Raw genomic sequence first — 23026 nt, 5'->3', positions numbered from 1 at the left:
GGGTGCGGACCGCGCAGCTCCCCCAGAGGTCGGCGGGGGAATGACGGCCACGACCTGGCCTGGGTGTGTGCGGGAACCCAAGGTTCTAGACTCCCTGGACGCGGGCCGCTGGTTGTCCTGGTGTCTCTGAGGCCCAAATGTTCTCCCTCTAAAGGCGATCAGGGTACAGTAACTCTTCGTTTACTCAATCATTCATCCGTCGAATGTTTTCTGAGCATCTTCTCTGTCTGTGCCATGTGCAGGGCCATATACTGAGAGAAAGTGGACGAGTTAGATACGGTGGCTGCCCATCAGAACTCACGGTCTAGAGAAGCTAGATGTCTAACAATTACTGAGGTGCTGTGGGGCACAGCAAAATGGCATTTAACTTTGAGTCAGCAGACACTGAAGAGCTTGGGGGAAAGGGTGTCCTAGGGTGGAGGAAACATGGCTACAAGTCATGGCATTTTCTGGAACTATGAGAACTTGGGTTCAATATTGGTGGTAGAAAGGACCTAAATACTGGTACTCAAATTAAATCATTAAAAAAAAATAAAAGAAACAGATAATCAAAGGCTTTGTGTGGTAGGCCAAAGAGATCAAACTGACGGCAATGGAAAGCCATTGCCAATGAAGTGACATGATCAGTCCCTGAGGAAGGTCACTCTGGCAGAAGAGGCAAGACTGGACAGAGATGAAATTAGGGACCGATTAGGAGACTATTGCTGTATTCCAAGTTTTTTTTTTTGGTTTTTTTTTTTTTTTCTGTTGCTTTGTTGTTGCCGTTTTTTGTTTTTAGGGACAGGGTCTTACTCTTTTCTCCATGCTGGAGTACACTGGTGTGCTCATAGCTCACTGTAGCCTCTAACTCCTGTGCTCAAGTGATCCTCCTGCCTCAGCCTCCCAAGTAGCTGGGACTACAGATGCATGCCACCATGCCCAGCCTATTCCAAGATTTAAAAATATGATGAGCGCCTGAATCGGGATGGAAAAACGGAGATGGATTTGGGAAATATTTGGTAAGAGAATCAACAAAACTGAGCAACAAATTGGAAGCCAAGAGTGAGGATGGTTTAATCCATTTAACAAGATATGGAATTTAGGAAAGATAATAATTACATCCAGCATTTGTTTTTTCTGTTGTTCAGGTGTAGGGAGACAATGAAAAGTTAAATTTAAATATGGTAAGCTTTGGGGATTTGTGAAACATACAAGAGATATCCAGTAGATAGTTGGATATGCAGCTGTGGAAGCTGAAGAAAGGTCTAGGTTGGAGATATGTAGAGTTGAGAGTCATCAACAGATGGAAGTAAAGCTGTGGGAATAAATGAGTTGCCTTAGAACATAAAGTGGGAAGATGGTGAGACAGGTTGGCTAGCATTAGACTGGACTATGAGCCACTGACAGGCAGGGCAGGTGGTCTGTAAGTCTTGTGCCCTCACAACCTAGCACAAAGTAGGCGTTTTGGAAAGGGCTATTGAGTGATTGGCTCAACGAATGACCCCTCCTTTCCAACCTAGTAAGCTTGTCCTATCCCTCCCTACTCAGTGGTCGCTGTGGTTTCAGTTCCCTCCACACTGGGATAGGCAGGGTAGGAGCATTGGCACATGCTGTTTTCCTGGAAGAAACAGGTAAATCCTTTTAAAAATTCCTTTGCCCTCTTCTCATTTTAGCTACTCTTAGCTTTACATTGTAAAGCTACTCCTAATACTCCTCCAATTTAACCCCAGAAAGCTCCAATTCAATTCAGCTCCACAAATAGTGGCTTGGGTGAGGGAATAACAAGACAATTAAACTGTGCCCTTGTCCCCTGTGAGTTCTCAATCCAGACCGCATTCGGCAAGACAAGCGTGATGAGTAGAGAGTTTATATAAGAGGTAGGAGTAATGGGGACACAAGAGCAGGGACCTCACCCAGCGAGCTTCCTTATAAACTCCAGGGCAGGGTCTGGGGCGCCATGTGTCAGCTTTCCTAGGCTTAATGCTGAGATGGCACTCCCAGGCGGCTGACATGAAAGCAGCCTCGTAAAAGGGTCAGCGTCATTAGGGTGATGAACCAGTTGGTGTTTGGAGATCCGGAGTGGATGAAAGGCGCAGGGTGAAGACGCCCTGCGTTCCCCTGGCTTGATTGGGTAGGGCTTCCAGAGAACGATGAAAGCTGGGGGAACTGGGCTCAAAGTGGCTCTTGCCTTTCCCGGGAAGAAGCTGTGAACACACTCCAAGGTCGGAAAGGTAGCAGTGGGGACTCTTTCCCTACAGTCTTGGGTCACCTGGTCCCCACCCAACCCAGACTCCACGGAGCCTTTAAGGAAGACTCTCTAGGATTGGAAGTTGCTATGGCAACGAGGCTCTTGGAATACTGAAACCAATCAAGCCCTAGAGAGGCTACCACCCGTACACCTCCCTTCCCATCCACGGGTAAAGTGGCGCCGCCTACGCACAGGCACAGTCCCTGGGCTCCCGCCCCGGCGCGGAGACCACCCTGGACATCCGGGGACGGGAGGCCACTCTGGCCCCAAGCGGAGCCTCTCTCTGGTAGACGAGCCCGAGGGAGCCCTTCTGGGCGCGGCGCCGCTGAGCTGCTCTATGCTCCAACCGGAAGTGCTCTTCACCGCCGGCCTCCCACCCAGCTCTCTGGTCCCGGCGGTAAGATGGCGGCTGCCGCGGAGTGCGATGTGGTAATGGCGGCGACCGAGCCAGAGCTGCTCGACGACGAAGAGGCGAAGAGGTAACCGGGTAGCAGGGTAGTAGAGGAGGCAAGCTGCAGCTCCGTGGCTCAGGGAAACCCGTTCCTGCCATGATGCAGCCCCCAGCTGTTGAGGCGATGCCCCGCCCTACGCAAACACCCCCCCCAATCTGAGATCAAGGCCGGATGGACCCCCTGAAGGGGCGCTCTTGGGGGTCGGCCTTCCTCTCCCGCTTCCGCCTGGCGAAGGAGCTGAGGCATGGCCTTCTTCTCCAGCTGAGAGGACGATCGTCCTTATAGGAGAGCCCGAGTCTCGGAGGGCAATTTCGGAGGTCTGGTGCGGGGGGGGGGGGGGGGGGGGGGGGGCGGCGGCGGCGTCGATGACGACTTCCTTACATCGCCCCTGACTCCCTCCTTCTCGTTAACTTCTGTGCATTGTTGCCTGTCTGCACTTTCCATCTCTAAAACCTTTGCTCTCCTCACCCCGTTTTCCTTTTCGATCACTAGTCTGGGTTCGAGGTGATTGTGTGTCTCCATAATTGACCTGGTTGCCCCCGGTTATCCCAGAAGTCAAAGATGATAGAGAAAAAGGGAAGAGCGAGGAGCTTATCTCGTGTTCTCTGTGTCAGACTCCTCTTCCCCTATCCTTCCTGGGTGATCTTTATCCTTCCCAGCACTGTTCTTTCTTAAGTTAAGCACCAAGGAAGAGGGCAACTGCTTGGGCGCTGTTGGCACTCCGAAGCAGCCGCAGTGGTTCGAGACTGCCAGTCGGACTAGCCAAGGGAGCTGCTGAGTGAGTGGTTTTCGAGAACGCTCTAGATTCTGGCAACAGTTAGGCCAGATTATTGGAAATGGGGTTGGGACAGAGTTGTGGGTAGTCATACGTGTTCTAATACTAAAGCAGAATTGACAAGAAGGTTCTAGAAGTTTGGAGCCCTTTCCTTATCAGCTGCAGGTTAATCTGACCCTTTTGTTCAAGATGCCTACAGTGCCCTCAGTCTTATTCCCACATACTTTATATTTTCATACCAAGCCCGTTATGTCTTCAGGCTGGGTAATTTGAGGTGGTGATGTAGAATTAGTTCATGAGATCTGAAATCAGGATTCTGAGATTTTTACTATCTGATGAGTTAGAAATATAAGAACGGAGGCCATGAATAGTTATCAAGCTTGAAGGTTGTTACCACAGCCAGTGTCTCAAGTTCCTGATCTGTTGGGAGCTGGGGGGCCTGACAAAGTGTAATAGGTCCCTGGGATATCAGAGAAGCCAGGACACCAGAGTCCAGTCTTTGTTCTTAATTTTGAGCTTTCATGTTGTTCCTGCTTCTTTCTAGATATTTAAAGTTAAGCATCATCAACCCTTATACATCATTAAAGAGCTGCATTGGGAAACAAAATTTCTCCCAGTGCAGACAGAGCTTAATTAATTGTAGAGTTACTTGGATTTGGAAAGAGTTCAGTGTTTCTTTATATTATAAATAGGGATTTGGCCATAGGTAATTTATTTATTTATTTATTTTTAATTTTTTGAGACGGAGTCTCGCTCTGTCGCCCAGGCTGGAGTGTGGTGGCATGATCTCAGCTCACTGCAAGCTCCGCCTCCTGGGTTCACACCATTCTCCTGCCTCAGCCTCCCCAGTAGCTGGGACTACAGGTGCCCACCATGCCCGGCTAATTTTTTTTTTTAATTTTTTTTTATTTATTTTTATTTTTAGTAGAGACGAGGTTTCACCGTGTTAGCCAGGATGGTCTCCATCTCCTGACCTCGTGATCCTCCTGCCTCGGCCTCCCAAAATGCTAGGATTACAGGCGTGAGCCACTGCACCAGGCTGGCCATAGGTAATTTAAAAAATTCATCCTACTCATTGTCAATCTCTGATGTAGAGTGTCCCTATTTTGGACTTCATTTCAAAACCTCCTATCTAAAGCAAATACATTTCTTCAATCACAGCCTTAGAGGATATTCTATCATAAAATTGGAGTAAATGAACCTGAAGACGCATAATAAAATAGGTTATGCTGTAATGTGACCACATCACACAAAACATGGTATTTTATAGCAGTACAACAAAATAAGGTAAACTACCTTATTACTTAAGTAGCCTGTAATCCCAGCACTTTGGGAGGCCGAGGCAGGTGGGTCAGCTGGGGTCAGGCGTTTGAGACCAGCGTGGCCAACGTGGCAGAACCCTGTCTCTATTAAAAATACAAAAATTAGCTGGGTGTGATGGCACGCACATGTAATCCCAGTTACACAGGAGGCTGAGGCAGGAGAATTGCTTGAACTCAGGAGGTGGAGGTTGCAGTGAACTGAGATCGTGCCATTGCACTCCAGCCTGGGTGACAGAGTGAGATTCCATCTCAAGAAAAAAAGTCGTTGATTGCAGAATGCAAATTATTTTATCTGTCACTAAGAAAATATAACTATAAATTAAACATGACAACATGCATTATCCCTGTAGTTCAAATAGTGAGAGAAAAAAATTAATTAAAAAAGGAAAAAGGCTGGGCGTGGTGGCTCACACCTGTAATCCCAGCACTTTGGGAGGCCAAGGCAGGTGGATCACCTGAGGTCAGGAGTTCGAAACCAGCGTGACTAATACGGTGAAATCCTGTCTCTACTAAATATACAAAAAGTAGCCGGGCGTGGTGACGCACACCTGTAATCCCAGCTAGTCGGGAGGCTGAGGTGGGAGAATTGATTGAACCTAGGAGGTGGAGGTTGCGGTGAGGGGAGATCATGCCATTGCACTCCAGCCTTGGCAACAAGAGCAAAACTCCATCTCAAAAAAAAAAAAGTTAAATTAAAAAAAGAAAAAAATGCATTCTTATCAGACTTTTATGTTTCTCATATATAGCACTCTTTTCGACAGAATTAAACATGTTTATTATATACCACTTTTGTGCACAAGTCAAAAGGAAAATAAGGCTGGGCGCGGTGGCTCACGCCTATAATCTCAGCATTTTTGGAGGCTGAGGTGGGCGGATCATGAGGTCTGGAGTTCAAGACCAGCCTGGCCGACACGGCGAAACCCCATCTCTACTAAAAATACAAAAAATAGCTGGGCGTGGTGGTGGGCGCCTGTAATCCCAGCTAATCGGGAGACTGAGGCAGGAGAGTCTCTTGAACCCGCCGGGAGGCGGAGGTTGCAGTGAGCCAAGGTCACACCACTGCACTCCAGCCTGGGCCATGCAGCGAGACTCTCTCTCAAAAAAAAAAATAAAATAAGTTAAATAAACAAAAAAATCAGTTTAACTTTTTGCCATATCAGACATCCTTAGAAGAATAAACATTGGCCAGGCGTGGTGGCTCACGCCTGTAATCCCAGCACTTGGGGAGGCCGAAGCAGGCTGATCACCTGAGGTCGGGAGTTCAAGACCAGCCTGACCAACATGGAGAAACCCCATCTCTACTAAAAATAGAAAAAAAAAATAGCCACACGTGGTGGCGCATGCCTGTAGCCCCAGCTACTCGGAGGCTGAGGCAGGAGAATCACTTGAGCCCGGTAGGCGGAAGTTGTGGTGAGCCGAGATCACTCCATTCTCTCCAGCCTGGGCAACAAGAGCGAAACTCTGTCTCAAAAAAAAAAAAAAAAGAATAAACATTAGGCTCTGTTAGTATGAAAAAACCTTGTTTATGTATGATTTTTCCAGTGCTGAAAATGGGATGGAGATTTAGAAGCTTTGGAGGGAGGTGGTTTTATGTTTTTCATGTTTCCTGAATTCCTCTTGTGTGGCCATAGCAGAGGGCAGTGATAGGGGCATCCCTTACGAATGCCCTTTTACTGTCTGGCTGTCTGGCCTGGTTAGAGTTCTTTGGCCAAGTTCCTGCCTCTGTTGTTATGGTCCCACTACCAGTTCTTTTAGAGATACAAGTGTTAATGGGTCTCGGGTTGTTTTTGTGAGGTCCAGCAAGGAATCCTTCCTTCCTTACGTCTTGGCTTAAGACATGTCCTGCTGCTGCTAAGTTGTCACAGTCCCACGGGGAGGGGGCAAAATGAGAGGCGCTCTTAAGACGTTGGACTTCACGATTGCAGCATTTTAAATGGCTACATGTTTTATTTCCTTAGCTTTAGTGTTTCTAGAGAGAAAAGAGATATATTTCAATTTTTTTGCATGTCACTCTGACAAAGTTCTGTTTCCCTTATTTTAGCCAAGAAGCTAAAATAAGGCTAGGCTTAGTGGCTCATGCCTGTAATCCTAGCACTTTATGAGGTCAAGATGAGAGGATTGCTTGAGCCGAGTAGTTTGAGACCAGCCTGGGCAACATAGTGAGACTTAGTCGCTACAGAAACATTTAAGGTTGGGTGCGGTGGCTCACGCCTGTAATTCCAGCACTTTGGGAGGCTGAGGCCAGTGGATTGCTTGAGGCCAGGAGTTCGAGACCAACCTGGGCAACATGGTGAAACCCCCCCATCTCTGTAAAAAAAATACAAAAATTAGCAGGGTGTGATGGTGCATACCTGTAGGCCCTGCTACTTGGGAGGCTGAGGTGAAAGTATCACCTGAGATGGGGGAGGTCGAGGCTGTGGTGAGTTGTGATCACACCACTGCACTCCATCCTGGGTGACAGAGTGAAACCCTGTCTCAAAAAAAAAAAAAAAAAAAAAAAGGGTTGGGGCTAAAATAAAAGATGTATTAGTTGGCACTCCAGAAGAGATCAGGATTCTATGCATGAAGATTATTTCTCTTTGCTCACCAAAACAGGCAAAGCTCTTTATGAGCCAGACGGTTCAACTTCAGATGTTTCACATTTCAACTAACTTAAGCTTTATGTTTTCCTGTGAAGTTGCTGACTGCTTTACCGAATATGGGAATACCTGTCTTGAGTTAAGTATCTCTCATGATTATCTCCTGGGCTGGGAAACAGCTTGATCTCTATAGGGAGTCTTTCTTATGGTAAACTTGAGGGATTTCAAATTGTTTTTCTTTCTTTCTTCGTTTTTTTTTTTTGACGGAGTCTTGCTCTGTTGCCAGGCTGGAGTGCAGTGGTGTGATCTCAGCTCACTGCAACCTCCGCCTCCCAGGTTCAAGCGATTCTCCTGCCTCAGCCTCCTGAGTAGCTAGGACTATAGGCACATGCTACCATGCCCAGCTAATTTTTATATTTTTAGTAGAGACGGAGTTTCACTGTGTTGGCCAGGATGTTCTCGATCTCTTAACCTCATGATCCGCCTGCCTTGTCTTCCCAAAGTGCTGGGATTACAGGCGTGAGCCACTGCACCCGACCTCAAATTGTTTTTCAAAGAGAAAACACTTATGTGTCTCAACATATACCTAATGTGACTGGACAACAAGATCTAAAAGAATCAAGGGATCCGTAGACTTAAGAGTCAGGACATCCTTACCTGATTCCTTGAGCTGATAAGCTTAACTTCTCTGTATGTTTTCCTGATGGGCACAAATAAGAGCAATTATTAGGCGCTTACTACCTAGGTATTGTAAACCCTTTGCTGTTAGGATTTTGCCTTTTATTTCTTTATTCACATTGTTAATGGGGACAACTGAACTCTGAATTCATGTCCCTGGTTTGCTGTAGTTGCTGTTTGTTTGCTGCAAGCTTTGCATGGTGTTTTTAAGTTTGTGGCCTTACTTAACTGAAGAGCTTGTGGGCATGCCTCCCCTGCTTTCTTCCTTACCCGGTTTTAAATTCTTAGGAATGTGTCCTTCTAATCTTCCTCTTGAAGTTTCAGAGCAAGCACCTAGACATTTCAGTAAGCCTCCAAACTGAGTGGGAATTTATCTTTGACCTGGATCCCAAATCAGTGAGAAACATTTTTTTCCTTTTGCTATGCACAATTGTAGTCAGACATGAAGAAATGGGAGATGGGAGGAGAAATGGGTCCTGGTTAAGAAAGAGATAAACCTAGGAATACAGAATTCTCAATACCGGCAAATTAATTGAACTCTGATACTAACAAGTTGCAAAGTAGATAATCATAATTGGAGCAAAGGTAGAGTACAGAGAAAGGTTCTCTCTTACTGCTTTAATTCAGATCCACATATTAACTAGTGCCAGAGAAACAAGAATTTTGAGAAAATATAGGGCCAAGTGAGTGGCAGTTGCCTTAGAGTCCAGTCCACTCCCAACAACCAGAACTCTGATTGGCTGAAAGCCCAGCCTTATTGTACATTCCAGCCAATCAGGGATTAGTTTAGTCTTTGAAGTTTGTATTTTAAAGGTTTTGAAAAGCTGAGTACTGGGCACTTGAGTTTTCCTTCTTCAGGACTTTAGAAGATTGGAGAACAGTGGTCAGCAGTTGCCTAGTTGCCTTGTGGTCTGATGCAGAGTTCCACTGAGACCCATTTCTCCCTTACTGCACTAGTCTTTGGTCCCCTTTCTCCAGCGCTGAGTGATGTGGAAGTTACTTAGAGGTCGTTCCAGGTATTCTTTTAAACTTTCAGAAGTAAGAACAAAATTCAAGGTGCAGTTATCCCAACAACTTTTATTGGAGTGACACTGTTTTTTCTTCTCCCGTGAGGATCAAAATGGCAATTCCTATGTTTTACCCTCACCATTGATAAGAATATGAGTGGTTGAGGCTTTTGAGAATGGTAATAGGAAAATATATGACTCTCAGGTCTTATTCTGAGACCTGAAATTCTGTTGGCATGTGACTTACAATTTGTGTGGGGAGGTGAGATTGTCAGATAAGCAGTGTTAACCATCTCTCCTGATTCTAATATTACTTTTGGAGAGAGTATGAGGGGCAAGCAGGACCCTCTCTTGTTTTTGGAGTTTCTGTCCTGAGAGTTCTTCCTTGGACAGTTTGCCCTGAGACAGTTAACCACCTGTTGAACTAAGGAACCAAGACAACTTTGAGAAGTAAAATACTAGTTGACAATCCAGGCTCCTCCCCACCCTAGTTCCCATCTCCACCCCACCCCACTCCACCCAAAAAGACTCATGAAGCAGCCTTTATATATATATTATATATATATATATATATATTTTTTTTTTTTTTTTTTTGAGACAGAGTTTCACTCTTGTTGCCCAGGCTGGAGTGCAGTGGCGCAATCTCGGCTCCCTGTAGCCTCCGCCTTCAAGGTTCAAGCAATTCTCCTGAATCAGCTTCCCGAGTAGCTGGGATTACAGGCATGCACCACCACAGCCGGCTAATTTTGTTTTTTGTTTTTTTTGTAGAGACGGGGTTTCTCCATGTTGGTCAGTCTGGTCTCGAACTCCCAACCTCAGATGATCCGCCTGCCTTGGCCTCCCAAAGTGCTGAGATTACAGGCGTGAGCCACTGTAGCATCCGGCCTAGGAAGTAGCTCGCTCCTTCCTTCCTTCCTTCCTTCCTTCCTTCCTTCCTTCCTTCCTCCCTCCCTCCCTCCCTCCATTCCTTCCTTCCTTCCTTCCTCACTCCCTCCCTTTCTTCCTTCCCTTTCTTTTTGTTTTTTTGTTTTTTTGTTTTTTTGTGATGGAGTCTCGCTCTGTTGCCAGGCTCGAGTGTGCAATGGCACAATCTCGGCTCACTGCAATCTCCGCCTCCTGGGTTCAAGTGATCCTCTTGCCTCAGCTTCCTGAGTAACTGGGACTACAGTTGCATGCCACCACGCCCAGCTAATTTTTTGTATTTTTAGTAGAGACGGGTTTCACCATGTTGGCCAGGATGATCTTGATCTCATGACCTCAGGATCTGCCTGCCTCGGCCTCCCAAATTGCTGGGATTACAGGCGTGAGCCACCGCGCCAAGCCAAAGCAGCCTTTTCCTTAATTGTAGTTCCTCAGTTTTAAATTTTTGATGGGTGCTGGTGTTCCTATAGTGGGAGATGTCACAGAATAGGGAACCAAGGGATGGAAAATGGTGGGTTTGGGGATATGTTGTGAAAGCAAGCCTCTGGCTAATGCTGAAAAGCCAGTGACTTGTATCCTCAGAATGGTTTCAGAGAAGCATGTTTCTCAGAGGTAGCTTCATTATTGGGTCTCCTCTCCCCAGGGATAAGTGAAGGTTAGGTAGATGTAATAGATGGTGACACCTCTCATTTAAGGATCTAAAATAAATTTAAAACACTGTTGAGACAAACATTTCCAAGTGAATATCTTTCTGCTTGCAGTGATGGGATTTCTGTAGGGCTTGAATTGGTTGCTTGCTTTTTCTTCCTTACTGAATACAGCGTAGCCAGCTGCACAGCCAGGCACAGCTTGCTGCCTGGTGTCTGTCCCTGCCTGAACAGTAGGGAGTGCTGCTGCTTTGTGTAGACAGTCTGCGACTCCTCTGGTGCATTTTGAATCCCCTCTGACTCTGTTAAGGCTTGAATGTCCACCCAGAGGACAATTTGAACTGGTGTGTTAAGGAATTTTATTCATCTTTTACCTTCTCTCTTTTTTAGCGGGGAGGTGTAGAGGGTTGTTCCAGTTGTGCTTTAAAGTGAAAACTATCTATTCTGTAGGAAATTGGGTAAAGAAAGCTGAGTAGCAGATAGCTTTGCTAAAAAGTAGCAGTTGGATAGCGCTCACCTTCTGTTTTTTTCTGAATGAAGCACCTAGCATAAGTACCTTGCAATATTTGTAGAATTATTCCAAGTCATGTATCTGTGGCCAGGCGCGATGGCTCACGCCTTTAATCCCAACACTTTGGAAGGCTGAGATGGGCGGATCACTTGAGGTCAGGAGTTTGAAGACCAAAGTGGCCAACATGGCAAGACCTCATCTCTACTAAAAAATACAAAAATTAGCCAGGCATGGTGGTGGGGCCCTGTAATCCCAGCTACTCAGGAGGCTGAGGCAGGAGAATCCCTTGAGCCTGGGAGGCCGAGGTTGCAGTGAACTGAGATCACACCACTGCACTTCAGCCTAGGTGACAAGAGTGAGAGTGAGAGTCTATCTCAAAAAATGTGTATCTATGTATATATCTATACCTGTGACTTCCGCTTATCTATGTGAAATTTATATTGACATTTCACTCCTAGAATAGTTGAATTTTTTTTTTTTTTTTTTTTTGAGATGGAGTCTTACTCTGTTGCCCAGGCTGGATTGCAGTGGCACAATCTAGGCTCACTGCAACCTCCGTCTCCTGGGTTCAAGTAGTAATTCTCCTGCCTCAGCCTCCCTAGTAGCTGGGATTACAGGCACCGCTATCATGCCTGGCTATTTTTATATTTTTGTGGAGGCTGGGGTTTCACCATGTTGCCCAGGCTGGTCTTGAACTCCTGACCTCAGGTGATCCACCCGCCTTGGTCTCCCAAAGTGCTGGGATTACGGACGTGAGCCACCTTGCCCAGCCTAGATATTTTTTTTTTTTTTTTTTTTTTTTTTGAGACGGAGTCTTGCTCTGTTGCCCAGGCTGGAGTGCAGTGGCGCGATCTCGGCTCACTGCAAGCTCCACCTCCCGGGTTCACGCCATTCTCCTGCCTCAGCCTCCCAAGTAGCTGGGACTGCAGGCGCCCACCACACCACTGCGCCCGGCTAATTTTTTGTATTTTTAGTAGAGACGGGGTTTCACTGTGGTCTCGATCTCCTGACCTTGTGATCAGCCCTCCTCGGCCTCCCAAAGTGCTGGGATTACAGGCGTGAGCCACCGCGTCCAGCCCTTTTTTTTTTTTTTTAAAGAAACTTTTTGCTGGGCGCGGTGGCTCACGCCTGTAATCCCAACATTTTGGGAGGCCGAGGTGGGTGGATCACCTGAGGTTGGTAGTTCGAGACCAGCCTGACCAACATGGAGAAACCCCATATCTACTAAAAATACAAAATTAGCCAGGTGTGGTGGCACATGCCTGTAATCCCAGCTACTCGGGAGGCTGAGGCAGGAGAATCACTTGAACCCGGGAGTCAGAGGTTGCATTGAGCCGAGATCACGCCATTGCACTCCAGCCTGGGCAACAGGAGCAAAACTCCGTCTCAAAACCAAAAAAAAAGCAGTTTTTTTCTGGCCAGGTGTGGTGGCACATGCCTGTAATCTTAGCACTTTGGGAGGCTGAGGCGGTGGATCGCCTGAGCCCAAGAATTTGAGACCAGCCTGGGCAACATAGTGAAACCCCATCTCTACTAAAATACAAAAAATTAGCCAGGCATGGTGGCGCGTGCCTGTAGTCCCAGCTACTAAGCAGGCTGAGGCATGAGAATCGCTTGAACCTGGGAGGTGAAGGTTGCAGTGAGCCGAGATCCCACCACTGCACTCCGGGCTGGACAATAGAATGAGACTGTCTCCAAAAAAAAGAAACTAAATGACTTGCTTTTGGTAAGATAGACCAGAAGTTAGGCTCCTGGGCTCCTTTTACTTTATTCTGTCATGAAGGTCAGGGAGAGTGCAACATGAAACAGGCCCTGTGACATGCCATTAGGGACAAGAGGTCTCCGACCGTGGGAAGGAGGAAAGAATTTCTACTCTGACTGGCCAAGATCCCGTGAATTCTGAAGGGTGGAGGGCATTTCTAGATCAGCAGGCAACTAGTAAATTTGACTGAGTAAAATAAATGGGGCATCACAATCATAGACTAAGGCGACATTTGGGGAGTAGTAAATATAAGAGGAATGCATAAGGGGCACTGACTCATTCGCAGTATAAAGTATTATTATTAATAACTTAAAGGAAAAGAAAAGTATATTTTTCTTTTCTTTTTTTTTTTTTTTTTTTTTTTTGAGACAGAGTCTCGCTCTGTTGCCCAGGCTGGAGTGCAGTGGCGATCTCAGTTCACTGCAAGCTCCAGCTCCTAGGTTCACGCTATTCTCCTGCCTCAGCCTCCTGAGTAGCTGGGACTGGAACTACAGGCGCCTGCCACCATGCCTGGCTAATTTTTTTTTTGTACTTTTAGTAGAGATGCAGTTTCATCGTGTTAACCAGGATGGTCGTGATCTCCTGACCTTGTGATCCACCTGCCTCAGCATCCCAGGTAGCTGGGATTACAGGTGCACACCACCACGCCAGGCTAATTTTTGTATTTTTAGTAGAGATGGAGTTTCACTGTATTGGTCAGGCTGGTCTCGAACTCCTGACCTTGTGATCCGTCTGCCTCAGATTCCCAAAGTGCTGGGATTACAGGCGTGAGCCACCACATCCTGCCAAGAAAGGTATCTTTTTCTAAAAAATTTATCAGTGCCAATAAAATACTCTCCAAAATCAAAGGCCACTAAACACTCCTCTGCTTTGCCAAAATAAATCATTTTATCTTCAGTTGTAATTTCAACAAAACTGAATTTTTTTTCTTCCACTTCAGGAATAACAGAATACATCAAGAAAATGAAAACAAAACCTTATTTAGGCTGCTGCGCCTGTTTTGATTTAAGCTATTATTAATGCTTTTGGAAGAGCTTAACTTTATTAAAAATATTATTCTAGCCAAATACTTGAAATAAAAGCAGTGTGGCAGCCATGTTCAGTGGCTCGTGTCTGTAATTCCAGCACTTTGGGAGGCTGAGGCTGGAGGATTGCTTGAGCCCAGGAATTTGAGACCAGACTGGGCAATGAAGTGAAATCTCATCTTGACAAAAAAATAAAAAATTTAGCCAGGCATGGTGGTGTGTTCCTATAGTCCCAGGTACGCAGGAGGCTGAGGCAGAAGGGTTGCTTGAGCCCAGGAGGTCGAGCTGCAGCAAACCATGTTCACCCCACTGTACTGCAGCCTGGGTGACAGAGTGAGACCCTGCCTTTAAAAAAAAAACAAAACCAGGCCGGGCACAGTGGCTCACGCCTGTAATCCCAGCACTTTGGGAGGCCGAGGCAAGTGGATCCACGAGTTCAGGAGATCGAGACCATCCTGGCTAACATGATGAAACCCCATCTCTACTAAAAATACAAAAAAATCAGCCGGTCATGGTGGTGGGCACCTGTAGTCCCAGCTACTCGGGAGGCTGAGGCAGGAGAATGGCATGAACCTGGGAAGCAGAGCTTGCAGTGAGCTGAGATCGCACCACTGCACTCCAGCCTGGGTGACAGTCAGACTCTGTCTCAAAAAATAAACAAAATAAAAATAAATAAATAAATAAATAAGCTCTTTTCTCAAAAAAAAAAATTGTCTGGGCGTGGTAGCATGTGCCTGTAATCCCAGCTACTTGGGAGGCTGAGGTGGGAGAATTGCTTGAACCCGGGAGGTGGAGGTTGCAGTGAGCTGAGATCGCGCCACTGCACTCCAGCCTGGGTGACAGAGCAAGACTTTGTCTCAAAAAAAAAAAAAAGAAAAAATCAAACCACAGTGTGGTGTGCTTTTTGTCATACAAAATTGGAATCCACATTTCCTAGGTTACAAATGTTGCAGAATAATGAAACCATGCTAGTCTGTTTTTCATGCAGTGAGGTGGAATACATTTTAAAATGATGAAGAATCTCATCCCTGTTTTAATAATCTGCAAATATGTGATATGTCAAGCAATTCCAGAGAGAACCCAGCCATGTTAATGACATTTTTAAAACTACCACACAATTAATTCTGCATTAGTGGAGGCTGACTAAAGTTTCCGATTGCTTCTTTAATTGTTAAAAGTTAGACTAGTTGGCCCAACACAGAGATCTTGCTTAAGTGTTCAACTTGGAAGTACTTAGAGAGAAAATGGAAATTTTTATAGGGCACCTAATTTGGGGCATGTTGCAATGTCAACTACGATGTTTTAATGTGTTTTTAATTCAATTGAGCTGTAAATGTGCAAAGTTGGCTAACAATCATAAGCCCAAGTTGTCTGATGTAATCACATGATGCTGAGCCCTGCTAAGACCTGTGTGATATCAAATGATTCCCTTGGCAGTGTTTGTTGGAGTAATTAGTGTCAGCAATGAATGAATACTGAATTCAGAGAGAGATAATGTAACTGCATGTGTAAAGGATATACAGATTTTAACCAACATTTATTGTAGAAGAGCAAGTTTTCAAAGTTGCAGTTTTCTTACTGGTGGGTGGTTTTGGTTTTTTGAGACAGAGTCTTGCCCTGTCACTCAGGCTAGAGCGCAGTGGTACAATCACAGCTCATTGCAGCCTCAACCTCCTGGGCTCAAGCAATCCTCCCATCTTAGCCTCCCAAGTAGCTGGGACTACAGACATGCACCACCATGCCCAGCTAATTTTTAAATTTTTGTAGAGACAGAGTCTCCCTGTGTTTTCCAGGCTGTTCTCAAACTCCTGCGCTCAAGCAGTCTTCCTGTCTTTGTCTCCCAAAGTGCTGGGATTACAGGCGTGAGACACTGTGCCCAGCAAGGTTATTTTTGAAAAACAAAGACATACATTTTAAAATAGCAAAGGAGACCACGAATGAGATGTCTTCTCTGAAGGCCAGGCCGTCCAGTGCTGATCCTGTTGTGGGAGATCCTCCACGCATCCAAAGAGGACAGATTTTTTTGGAAAACCTTTCAGTAGCTGTTTGCACACAACTGTATTACTGTCAATTAAAATGAAAAGACTGGGTTGGTGGAGGTGGAGTCCTTCCCAGCATCTCTTGGTGAATCAGAGCTGTGAAGCTTATTCTGCTTAGAAGTTGATGCAAGGGGCCGGGCGCGGTGGCTCATGCCTGTAATCTCAGCACTTTGGGAGGCCGAGACGGGTGGATCATGAGGTCAGGAGATCGAGACCATCGTGGCTAACACGGTGAAACCCCGTCTCTACTAAAAAATGCAAAAAAACTAGCCGGGCGCGTTGGCGGGCGCCTGTAGTCCCAGCTACTCGGGAGGCTAAGGCAGGAGAATGGTGTAAACCCGGGAGGCGGAGCTCGCAGTGGGCTGAGATCCGGCCACTGCACTCCAGCCTGGGCGACAGAGCGAGACTCCGTCTCAAAAAAAAAAAAAAAAAAAAAAAGTTGATGCAAGGATTTGGTGGGAGAACTGAATAAATTAGTTTTAATCTAAAAGCCTTGATACTAACAGGATGTAGGGGAAAATATAAACTTCTAGGACTTAGGAGACCTGTGCAGCCATCTTGGGTGCCTCACTAGCTCTTCCTCTGTTGAAGGATAGGTGAAATTATTGCCATAACCACCTCAGAAGTCCATTTGAAAATCTTAGGCTGGGTGTAGTGGCTCACGCCTGTAATCCTAGCACTTTGGGAGGCGGAGGCGGGCGGATCACGAGGTCAGGAGATCGAGACCATCCTGGCTAACATGGTGAAACCCAGTCTCTACTAAAAATACAAAAAATTAGCCAGGCGCACTGGCAAGCACCTGTAATCCCAGCTACTCGGGAAGCTGAGGCAGGAGAATCGCTTGAACCAGGAGGCGGAGGTTGCAGTGAGCCGAGATTGCGCCACTGCACTCCAGCCTGGGCGACAGAGCGAGACTCCATCTCAAAAAAAAAAAAAAAAGAAGAAAAGAAAATCTTGGCTAGGCGTGGTGGCTGACGCCTATAATCCTAGCACTTTGAGAGGCCTAGGCAGGCAGATAATTTGCAGTCAGGAGTTTGAGACCAGTCTGGCCAACGTGATGAAACCCATCTCTACTAAAAATATAAAAATTAGCTGGGCATGGTGGCACATGCCTGTAATCCCAGCTACTTAGGAGGCTAAGGTGAGAGAGCACTTGAACCCAGGAGGCAGAGGCTGCAGTGAGCCGAGTTCATGCTACTGCACTCCAGCCTGGGCCAAAGAGCGAGACTCCATCAAAAAAAAAAAAAAAAAATTCAAAATCTTCATTGGAAATGCTTTGAAAATCTGAAACAACACTACAAATATATTGTAGTTGTTAATAGTACCATCAGATCAGTTATGGCCAAATCTATATTTTGCTGTGGTATTATATTTAGGAGTTTAATCTGAATTTAATTTTATAGCCACAGAAAATAATCTGTAGTTTAGTGCATTGGGAATCCTTTTTTTTTTTTTTTTTTTTTAATTGGTCTAGGTGAAGCCAGTTAATCCTAATTCTTCTTTTCTCAGTACTGGTGTGTTTCAGTAGGTACATGTTATAACCTCACTTGCTTATCAGATGAATTGACCCTGGCAGTGAGTGAGTGGCAGATGCCACCACCAGACTGCCCTCAATTCCAGTGTTAACCTGCTCTTCTTCTTTTCCAGTCCCACGCCTTTGACATCTCATCCTTCAGTCCCTTTGCTGTAAAGGCAACTTGAACAAGCTTCAGCCCTTTCTCAGACTTCCAGGGCAGGACTTGAATGGATTTTACCCTGGAATTGTTCCTGATGCAGCCTTGTTCAGTTCTTGCTGCTGCCATGCTGGATTCCAAAGATCCACTCTTTCCTCGACTGGTCTCACAGGGTCAGGCCCATTGATTAAAGCTTGTTGTGTATTTGGTCAGGAGGTTCAAAATGAAGGAGGGACTCCAGTCCACTTTGGGCATTGGACCTGGAGGCAAAAAATCAGCGTTCAGTCTAAAAGCACTAAGTGCCCATTGTTTAGGCAGCTGTTAATCAGCCACGTTTCTATGAAAATAAGTCCTTTTCATGAGGCAATTGTGTGGGAATAGCTAATTCTGGCCTGTTGCTGTGCAGTGTGAGGTTAAAAACATGGCAACTTGTCACAACACAATTCTTCTTGTTCTTTTTGCTGTGGGCTGACTCTACATTACTTGCTTTGTTTGCTCTAGAATGGAATCTACTCACCATTTACTAAAATGAAATGCATTTCTTTGGGGAGGCAAAGTCCAGTTCACTAGGTCTTGCATCTTAAAGAGAAAGGAGCCCTGCTTCCTCTTTGACTAATTGTTAGGAATGTCGTTTAGCTTATTTAAATACCGATTTTGGTTCTGGGGTTAAATATTATATGCCGGGGGTCTTAGTTTAAACAAATTTATACGTATTGTCTATGTCTTACAAATATTGTCCATGTCTTATTCCTCGTAGTACAGATTAATTTTCAAAATAGTTAGCAGTAAGTGGAGGCAAGCATTAGAGAGAAAGCTTGGCATAGTAGAAAGTGCACAAGCTTTGTATTCTGACAAATGTGGGTAACGTCCTGACCTGACCTCAGGCAAGTTATTTAACCCCCAGGCCTTATTTCCTCCTTTGAAAAATGGGAATAATGATGTTCACCAGACTTTGTTTTATAGAGGATGATGTATGGAAAGTACCTGGCCTCAGTAATTATTAGTAACCATCCACCAAAATAATCCTTTGCATTTTTTCTAGAAGCCAGTCCTGAACTCCCCGACCTCCATAGGGGTAGTGTTTTAGGAAAGAGGAGGCTAGGGGCACCTTTCAGCAGCCCTGTACATTATTTCACTTTTGATTAACAGGCTTTATACTGCTGACAGTGTCTCCCCAGGTACCTAGATGTCTTGGTTTTCCTCAGAGATTTGCATATTCTTAGCCACTAGCCAACTGAAGAAGAGGCTAGATCTCTGATAGAGTTTGGGCCTAATGTCTTATTTTGGAATTTGCTACTCCATTTCTTCACAGCAGTTTGACTAATCGAAATCCAGTTTAAGCAAGTCCTTTGTTTGAATCCCTTAGCATGTCTGCTGTTAAAGGATAGGCTCCTCAGAGTTTTTATAAGCACTTTGCTTAATTTAGAGTTACAGGGTGGTGTATACTGTGTAGTAGGATTTCAGTTGGTCCTTTAAATCTTGGAATTGGGGGATCTTTCTTGAAGATTTTTAATAGCAGATGGCCTCTTTTCAGCATCGTGATAGTTGGTATAAACAGTTACTCAAGCAGATTTATATCCATCACATTTCAAATCTGTCAGCATTTATAGGTCATTCCCATTTTCCTTCTCCTTTCTTCTAGCAGCCTTTTCATATTAGTAGGGCTTGCCAGGACAGTGATGGAGAAGAATGGAGAGGGAGGATCACCTCAATAAAAGGAGGGCAGCTTTGCTAGTTTGTAGTTTAAAATACGTAAGTAAATCACAAATCTCCCTAATGCAGATAACCATAGACTCAAGCTGTAAATTGCTATACCATCGCCAGGGTTTAAGAACTAGGACTTTTGCCCCCACGTCAGGCAACTCTGAACTAGGTTCTTTTTTGCACGTGAAAAACAGGAAAAGAAAGATGCTTTCTTTCCCGTTGAAACAGGATCATAACAAAAATGATCAGGTACTTAGTTAATGTTGCAGTAATCATTTCAGTAAAGAATTATCTTTATCACTTGAGAGTGGAGTGATTTTGAGTATCTTGATAGAGGTTAAACCATTGTTGGTCATGTCTGATTTGATTCTAGGTACTTGCTCAGGAATCTAATTCCCCAATTATATAACATTGTTCCTTTAAGAAAGTGTACTTTGTCTAATGGCATAGTTTCAAAAAATAGATCTTAGAGGTAGGGAAAAAATTCTGCTATAACCCAGTTGTTGAATATATAAGGTACTGGAGGGAGTGCAAAGGGGGCAGCAAGTACCCACATAGATGTGATGGGAGGAGGGAACACCAGTAGATGGGTGTTCCTTATAGTATGGCACTGGCAGCCTATACCTCATATATCCCTGTCATCGATGGTCTTAGTCTCTGCTGTCACTCAACTCTGTTCCTGTCTTAAACACCAACATGCTATGCTTTTAACTCTTTTGCCACCTGCCTTTGCTCTGCTTGTTCTTTCAGTGACAAATGCATGAGCCACTTTTCAGGAGATGAAATTATTAAAACTCTTGAGGATATGACCTATTTCACATTGAGAAATAAGTTGCCCCTGAATGGAGTAGCCTTTTTCCTGTAAGTTTGCAAAAGAGGCAGCAGTTGTGACACTGTGGAAGGAGAAAGAAAAATTCCTTGCCCTGAGGGAATGTCTACATTTGTCTGTCCTGCGGGAGGATGACCATAGGCAGAAGTAGTGAGGTGAGGCAAGAACGCAAGAGGGGTTTTCTTGATTTAGTTTGAATGTATCTAACTGACAAAAAGGAGCATCTGAAGAACTTGGATTCTTTCATTGGCACCTCCTTTTGGTCCATTGGCCTATTGAACAAATCTATAAATTCCTTCAAGTATCACACTAACTTTCAGCTCAATGTGCTGCGGGCTCTAGACCAAAGATTGCTCCTAGAAGATTACAGAGGTTATTCCCTTTGTACAGTAACATAATTCTTTTTCTCTTTCATTTTCAGGGAAGCAGAGACTTTCAAGGAACAAGGAAATGCATACTATGCCAAGAAAGATTACAATGAAGCTTATAATTATTATACAAAAGCCATAGGTGAGAAAGACTTGATACTTATGCTAGAAAACATTTACTTGCCAAATATTATTAAAAGTAGCTGCCAGTCGTGGTGGCTCACGCCTGTAATCCCAGCACTTTGGGAGGCCGAAGCAGGCAGATCACTTTAGATCAGGAGTTTGAGACCAGTCTGACCAACATGATGAAACCCTGTCTCTACTAAAAATACAAAAATTAACTGGGCCTGGTGGCGGGCACCTGTAATCCCAGCTACTTGGGAGGCTGAGGCAGGAGAATTGCCCAAACTTGGGAGGTGGAGGTTGCAGTGAGCCAAGACTGTGCCACTGCACTCCAGCCTGGGCAACAAAGCAAGACTTCATCTCAAAAAGATAAAAAAAATAGGCCAGACACAGTGGCTCACGCCTATAATCCCAGCACTTTGGGATGCCAAGGTGGGGCGAATCACCAAAAGTCAGGAGTTCGAGACCAGCCTGGCTAACATGGTGAAATCCCATCTCTACAAAATACAAAAATTAGCTGGGCGTGGTGGCGCGTGCCTGTAATCCCAGCTACTAGGGAGGCTGAGGCAGGAGAATTGCTTGAACCCGGGAAGGTGGAGGTTGCAGTGAGCCAAGATTGCGCCATTGCACTCCAGCCTGGGGGACGACCAAAGAACTCCATCTCAAAAATTAAAAAATAAAAAAAGTAGCTTCTCTCTAAGAAGTAGCCTTTTGCCTAATGGGTTGATAACTATTACTGTATGAACTCCTTCAGGCTTGATTTCATGAATGGGCCGGACGTGGTGACTCACGCCTATAATCCCAGCATTTTGGGAGGCCGAGGCTGTCAGATCACCTGAGATCAGTTCTTCTCCCCTAATTTGCTTACCCCAACTCAACATGCACATTTCTTTTCAGCCTGGTGAACATGGTGAAACCCCGTCTCTACTAAAAATACAAAAATTAGCTAGGTGTGGCGGGCGCTTGTAATCCCAGCTACTGGGGAGGCTGGGGCAGGAGAATTGCTTGAACCTTGGAGGCAGAAGCTGTAGTGAGCTGAGATCATGCCACTGCACTCCAGCGTGGGCAACGAGAGCGAATCTCCATCTCAAAAAAAAAAAAAAATCTCATGAATGATAACTTTTTTCTTTTTCTTTTTCTTTTTAACTCTTTAAATTTTTAAAATAGAGACAGGGTCTTACCGTGTTGCCCCGGGTGGTCTCAAACTCCTGGACTCAAGCGATCCTCCTGCCTTGGCCTCCCAAAGTGCTGGAATTACAGGCATGAGCCACCACGCCCAGATGTGATAACTTCTAACTGGGGTGGGTAGTTTTTCTTTTGACAAATTAAAGGCAATTCCAGAAACAATGTTATGGCAAAACAGTACCCACCTAAATGCATTTCAGCCATTGCCAATTCATTTACTACCTCAGAAAATGGCCTTTGTACAAAAAAGAAGTCTTAGTTATCTCCATGTTTAATTTGCCAGCATATTTTAATCCCATGTCAGCATTCTTCTCACCTAATTTGCTTACCCAAACTCAACACGCACATTTCATTTTAATGTCTCATTGTACAAAACACAGTTCATTAAGATTAATAAGCTGCCTCTCCCCTCAAAAGATAATCACTGCGCTTTAAAGCTGTACCTTGTTTTGTTTTAAAACTGATTTTATCATTGCTGCTGTCCATTTGCATAAGCAGTCAGAAATTTGGATGTAGACTTTTATTTATTTTGGGGACAGTGTCATTGTCACCCAGGCTGGAGTGTAGTGGCACAATCTCGGCTCACTGCCAGCTTCATCTCCTAGTTTCAAGTGATTTTCATGCCTTAGCCACCTGAGTAGCTGGAATTATAGGTGTGTGCCACTATGCTCGGCTAATTTTTTTGTATTTTAGCAGAGATAGCGTTTTGCCATGTTGGCCAGGCTGATCTCAAACTCCTGACCCCAAGTGATCTGCCCACCTCGGCCTCCCAAAGTGCTGAGATTATAGGTGTGAGCCACCGTGCTGGCTGTGGCGTTCTGAAGAGTGTGTCAGGGCTGGGTGCAATGGCTCACTCCTGTAATCCCAGCCCTTTGGGAGACTGAGGCAGGTGGATCACTTGAGGCCAGGAGTTCAAGACCAGCCTGGCCAACATGACAAAACCCCATCTCAACAAAAAATACAAAAAAAGCTGGATGTGGTGGCTTGTGTCTGTGGTCCCAGCTACTCAGGAGGCTGAGGTAGGAAGATGTCTTGAGCCCAGGAGGCGGAGGATGCAGTGAGCAGAGATCATGCCACTGTATTCCAGCATGGTCAACAGAGCCAGACTGTGCCTCAAATAATAAATAAAAATACAAAAATTAGCCAGGTGTGGTGGCGCATGCCTGTAATCCCAGCTGCTTGGCTACTTGGCACGCTAA

At 45.2% G+C, this 23026-nt stretch overlaps 1 protein-coding gene and 1 long non-coding RNA gene across 5 annotated transcripts in view; one reads left to right on the top strand and one right to left on the bottom strand.

The window, feature by feature from the left end:
- The window catches only part of DNAJC7 (DnaJ heat shock protein family (Hsp40) member C7), a 105365-nt gene that overhangs the window by 58855 nt on the left and 23484 nt on the right, over window positions 1-23026 (top strand). Inside the window, exons 2-3 of one of the 4 annotated variants that reach the window (XM_050762712.1) lie at window positions 2624-2706; window positions 20573-20661. In XM_050762712.1, coding sequence (XP_050618669.1) covers window positions 2630-2706; window positions 20573-20661 — 166 coding nt within the window. In that variant the 5' untranslated portion in view covers window positions 2624-2629. The other 3 variants (XM_050762715.1, XM_050762716.1, XM_050762713.1) reach the window with 3 other exon arrangements.
- LOC126938634 (uncharacterized) lies at window positions 1031-2596 on the bottom strand. The gene is made up of 2 exons (XR_007720126.1): window positions 1893-2596; window positions 1031-1294 (listed from the first exon to the last, which is right to left on the bottom strand). It is a non-coding gene; the product is annotated as an uncharacterized LOC126938634 (long non-coding RNA).

Source organism: Macaca thibetana, chromosome 16 (genome assembly GCF_024542745.1).
Source record: "Macaca thibetana thibetana isolate TM-01 chromosome 16, ASM2454274v1, whole genome shotgun sequence".
Classification (NCBI taxonomy): domain Eukaryota; kingdom Metazoa; phylum Chordata; class Mammalia; order Primates; family Cercopithecidae; genus Macaca; species Macaca thibetana.
This window is presented reverse-complemented; position numbering and strand designations above follow the sequence as displayed.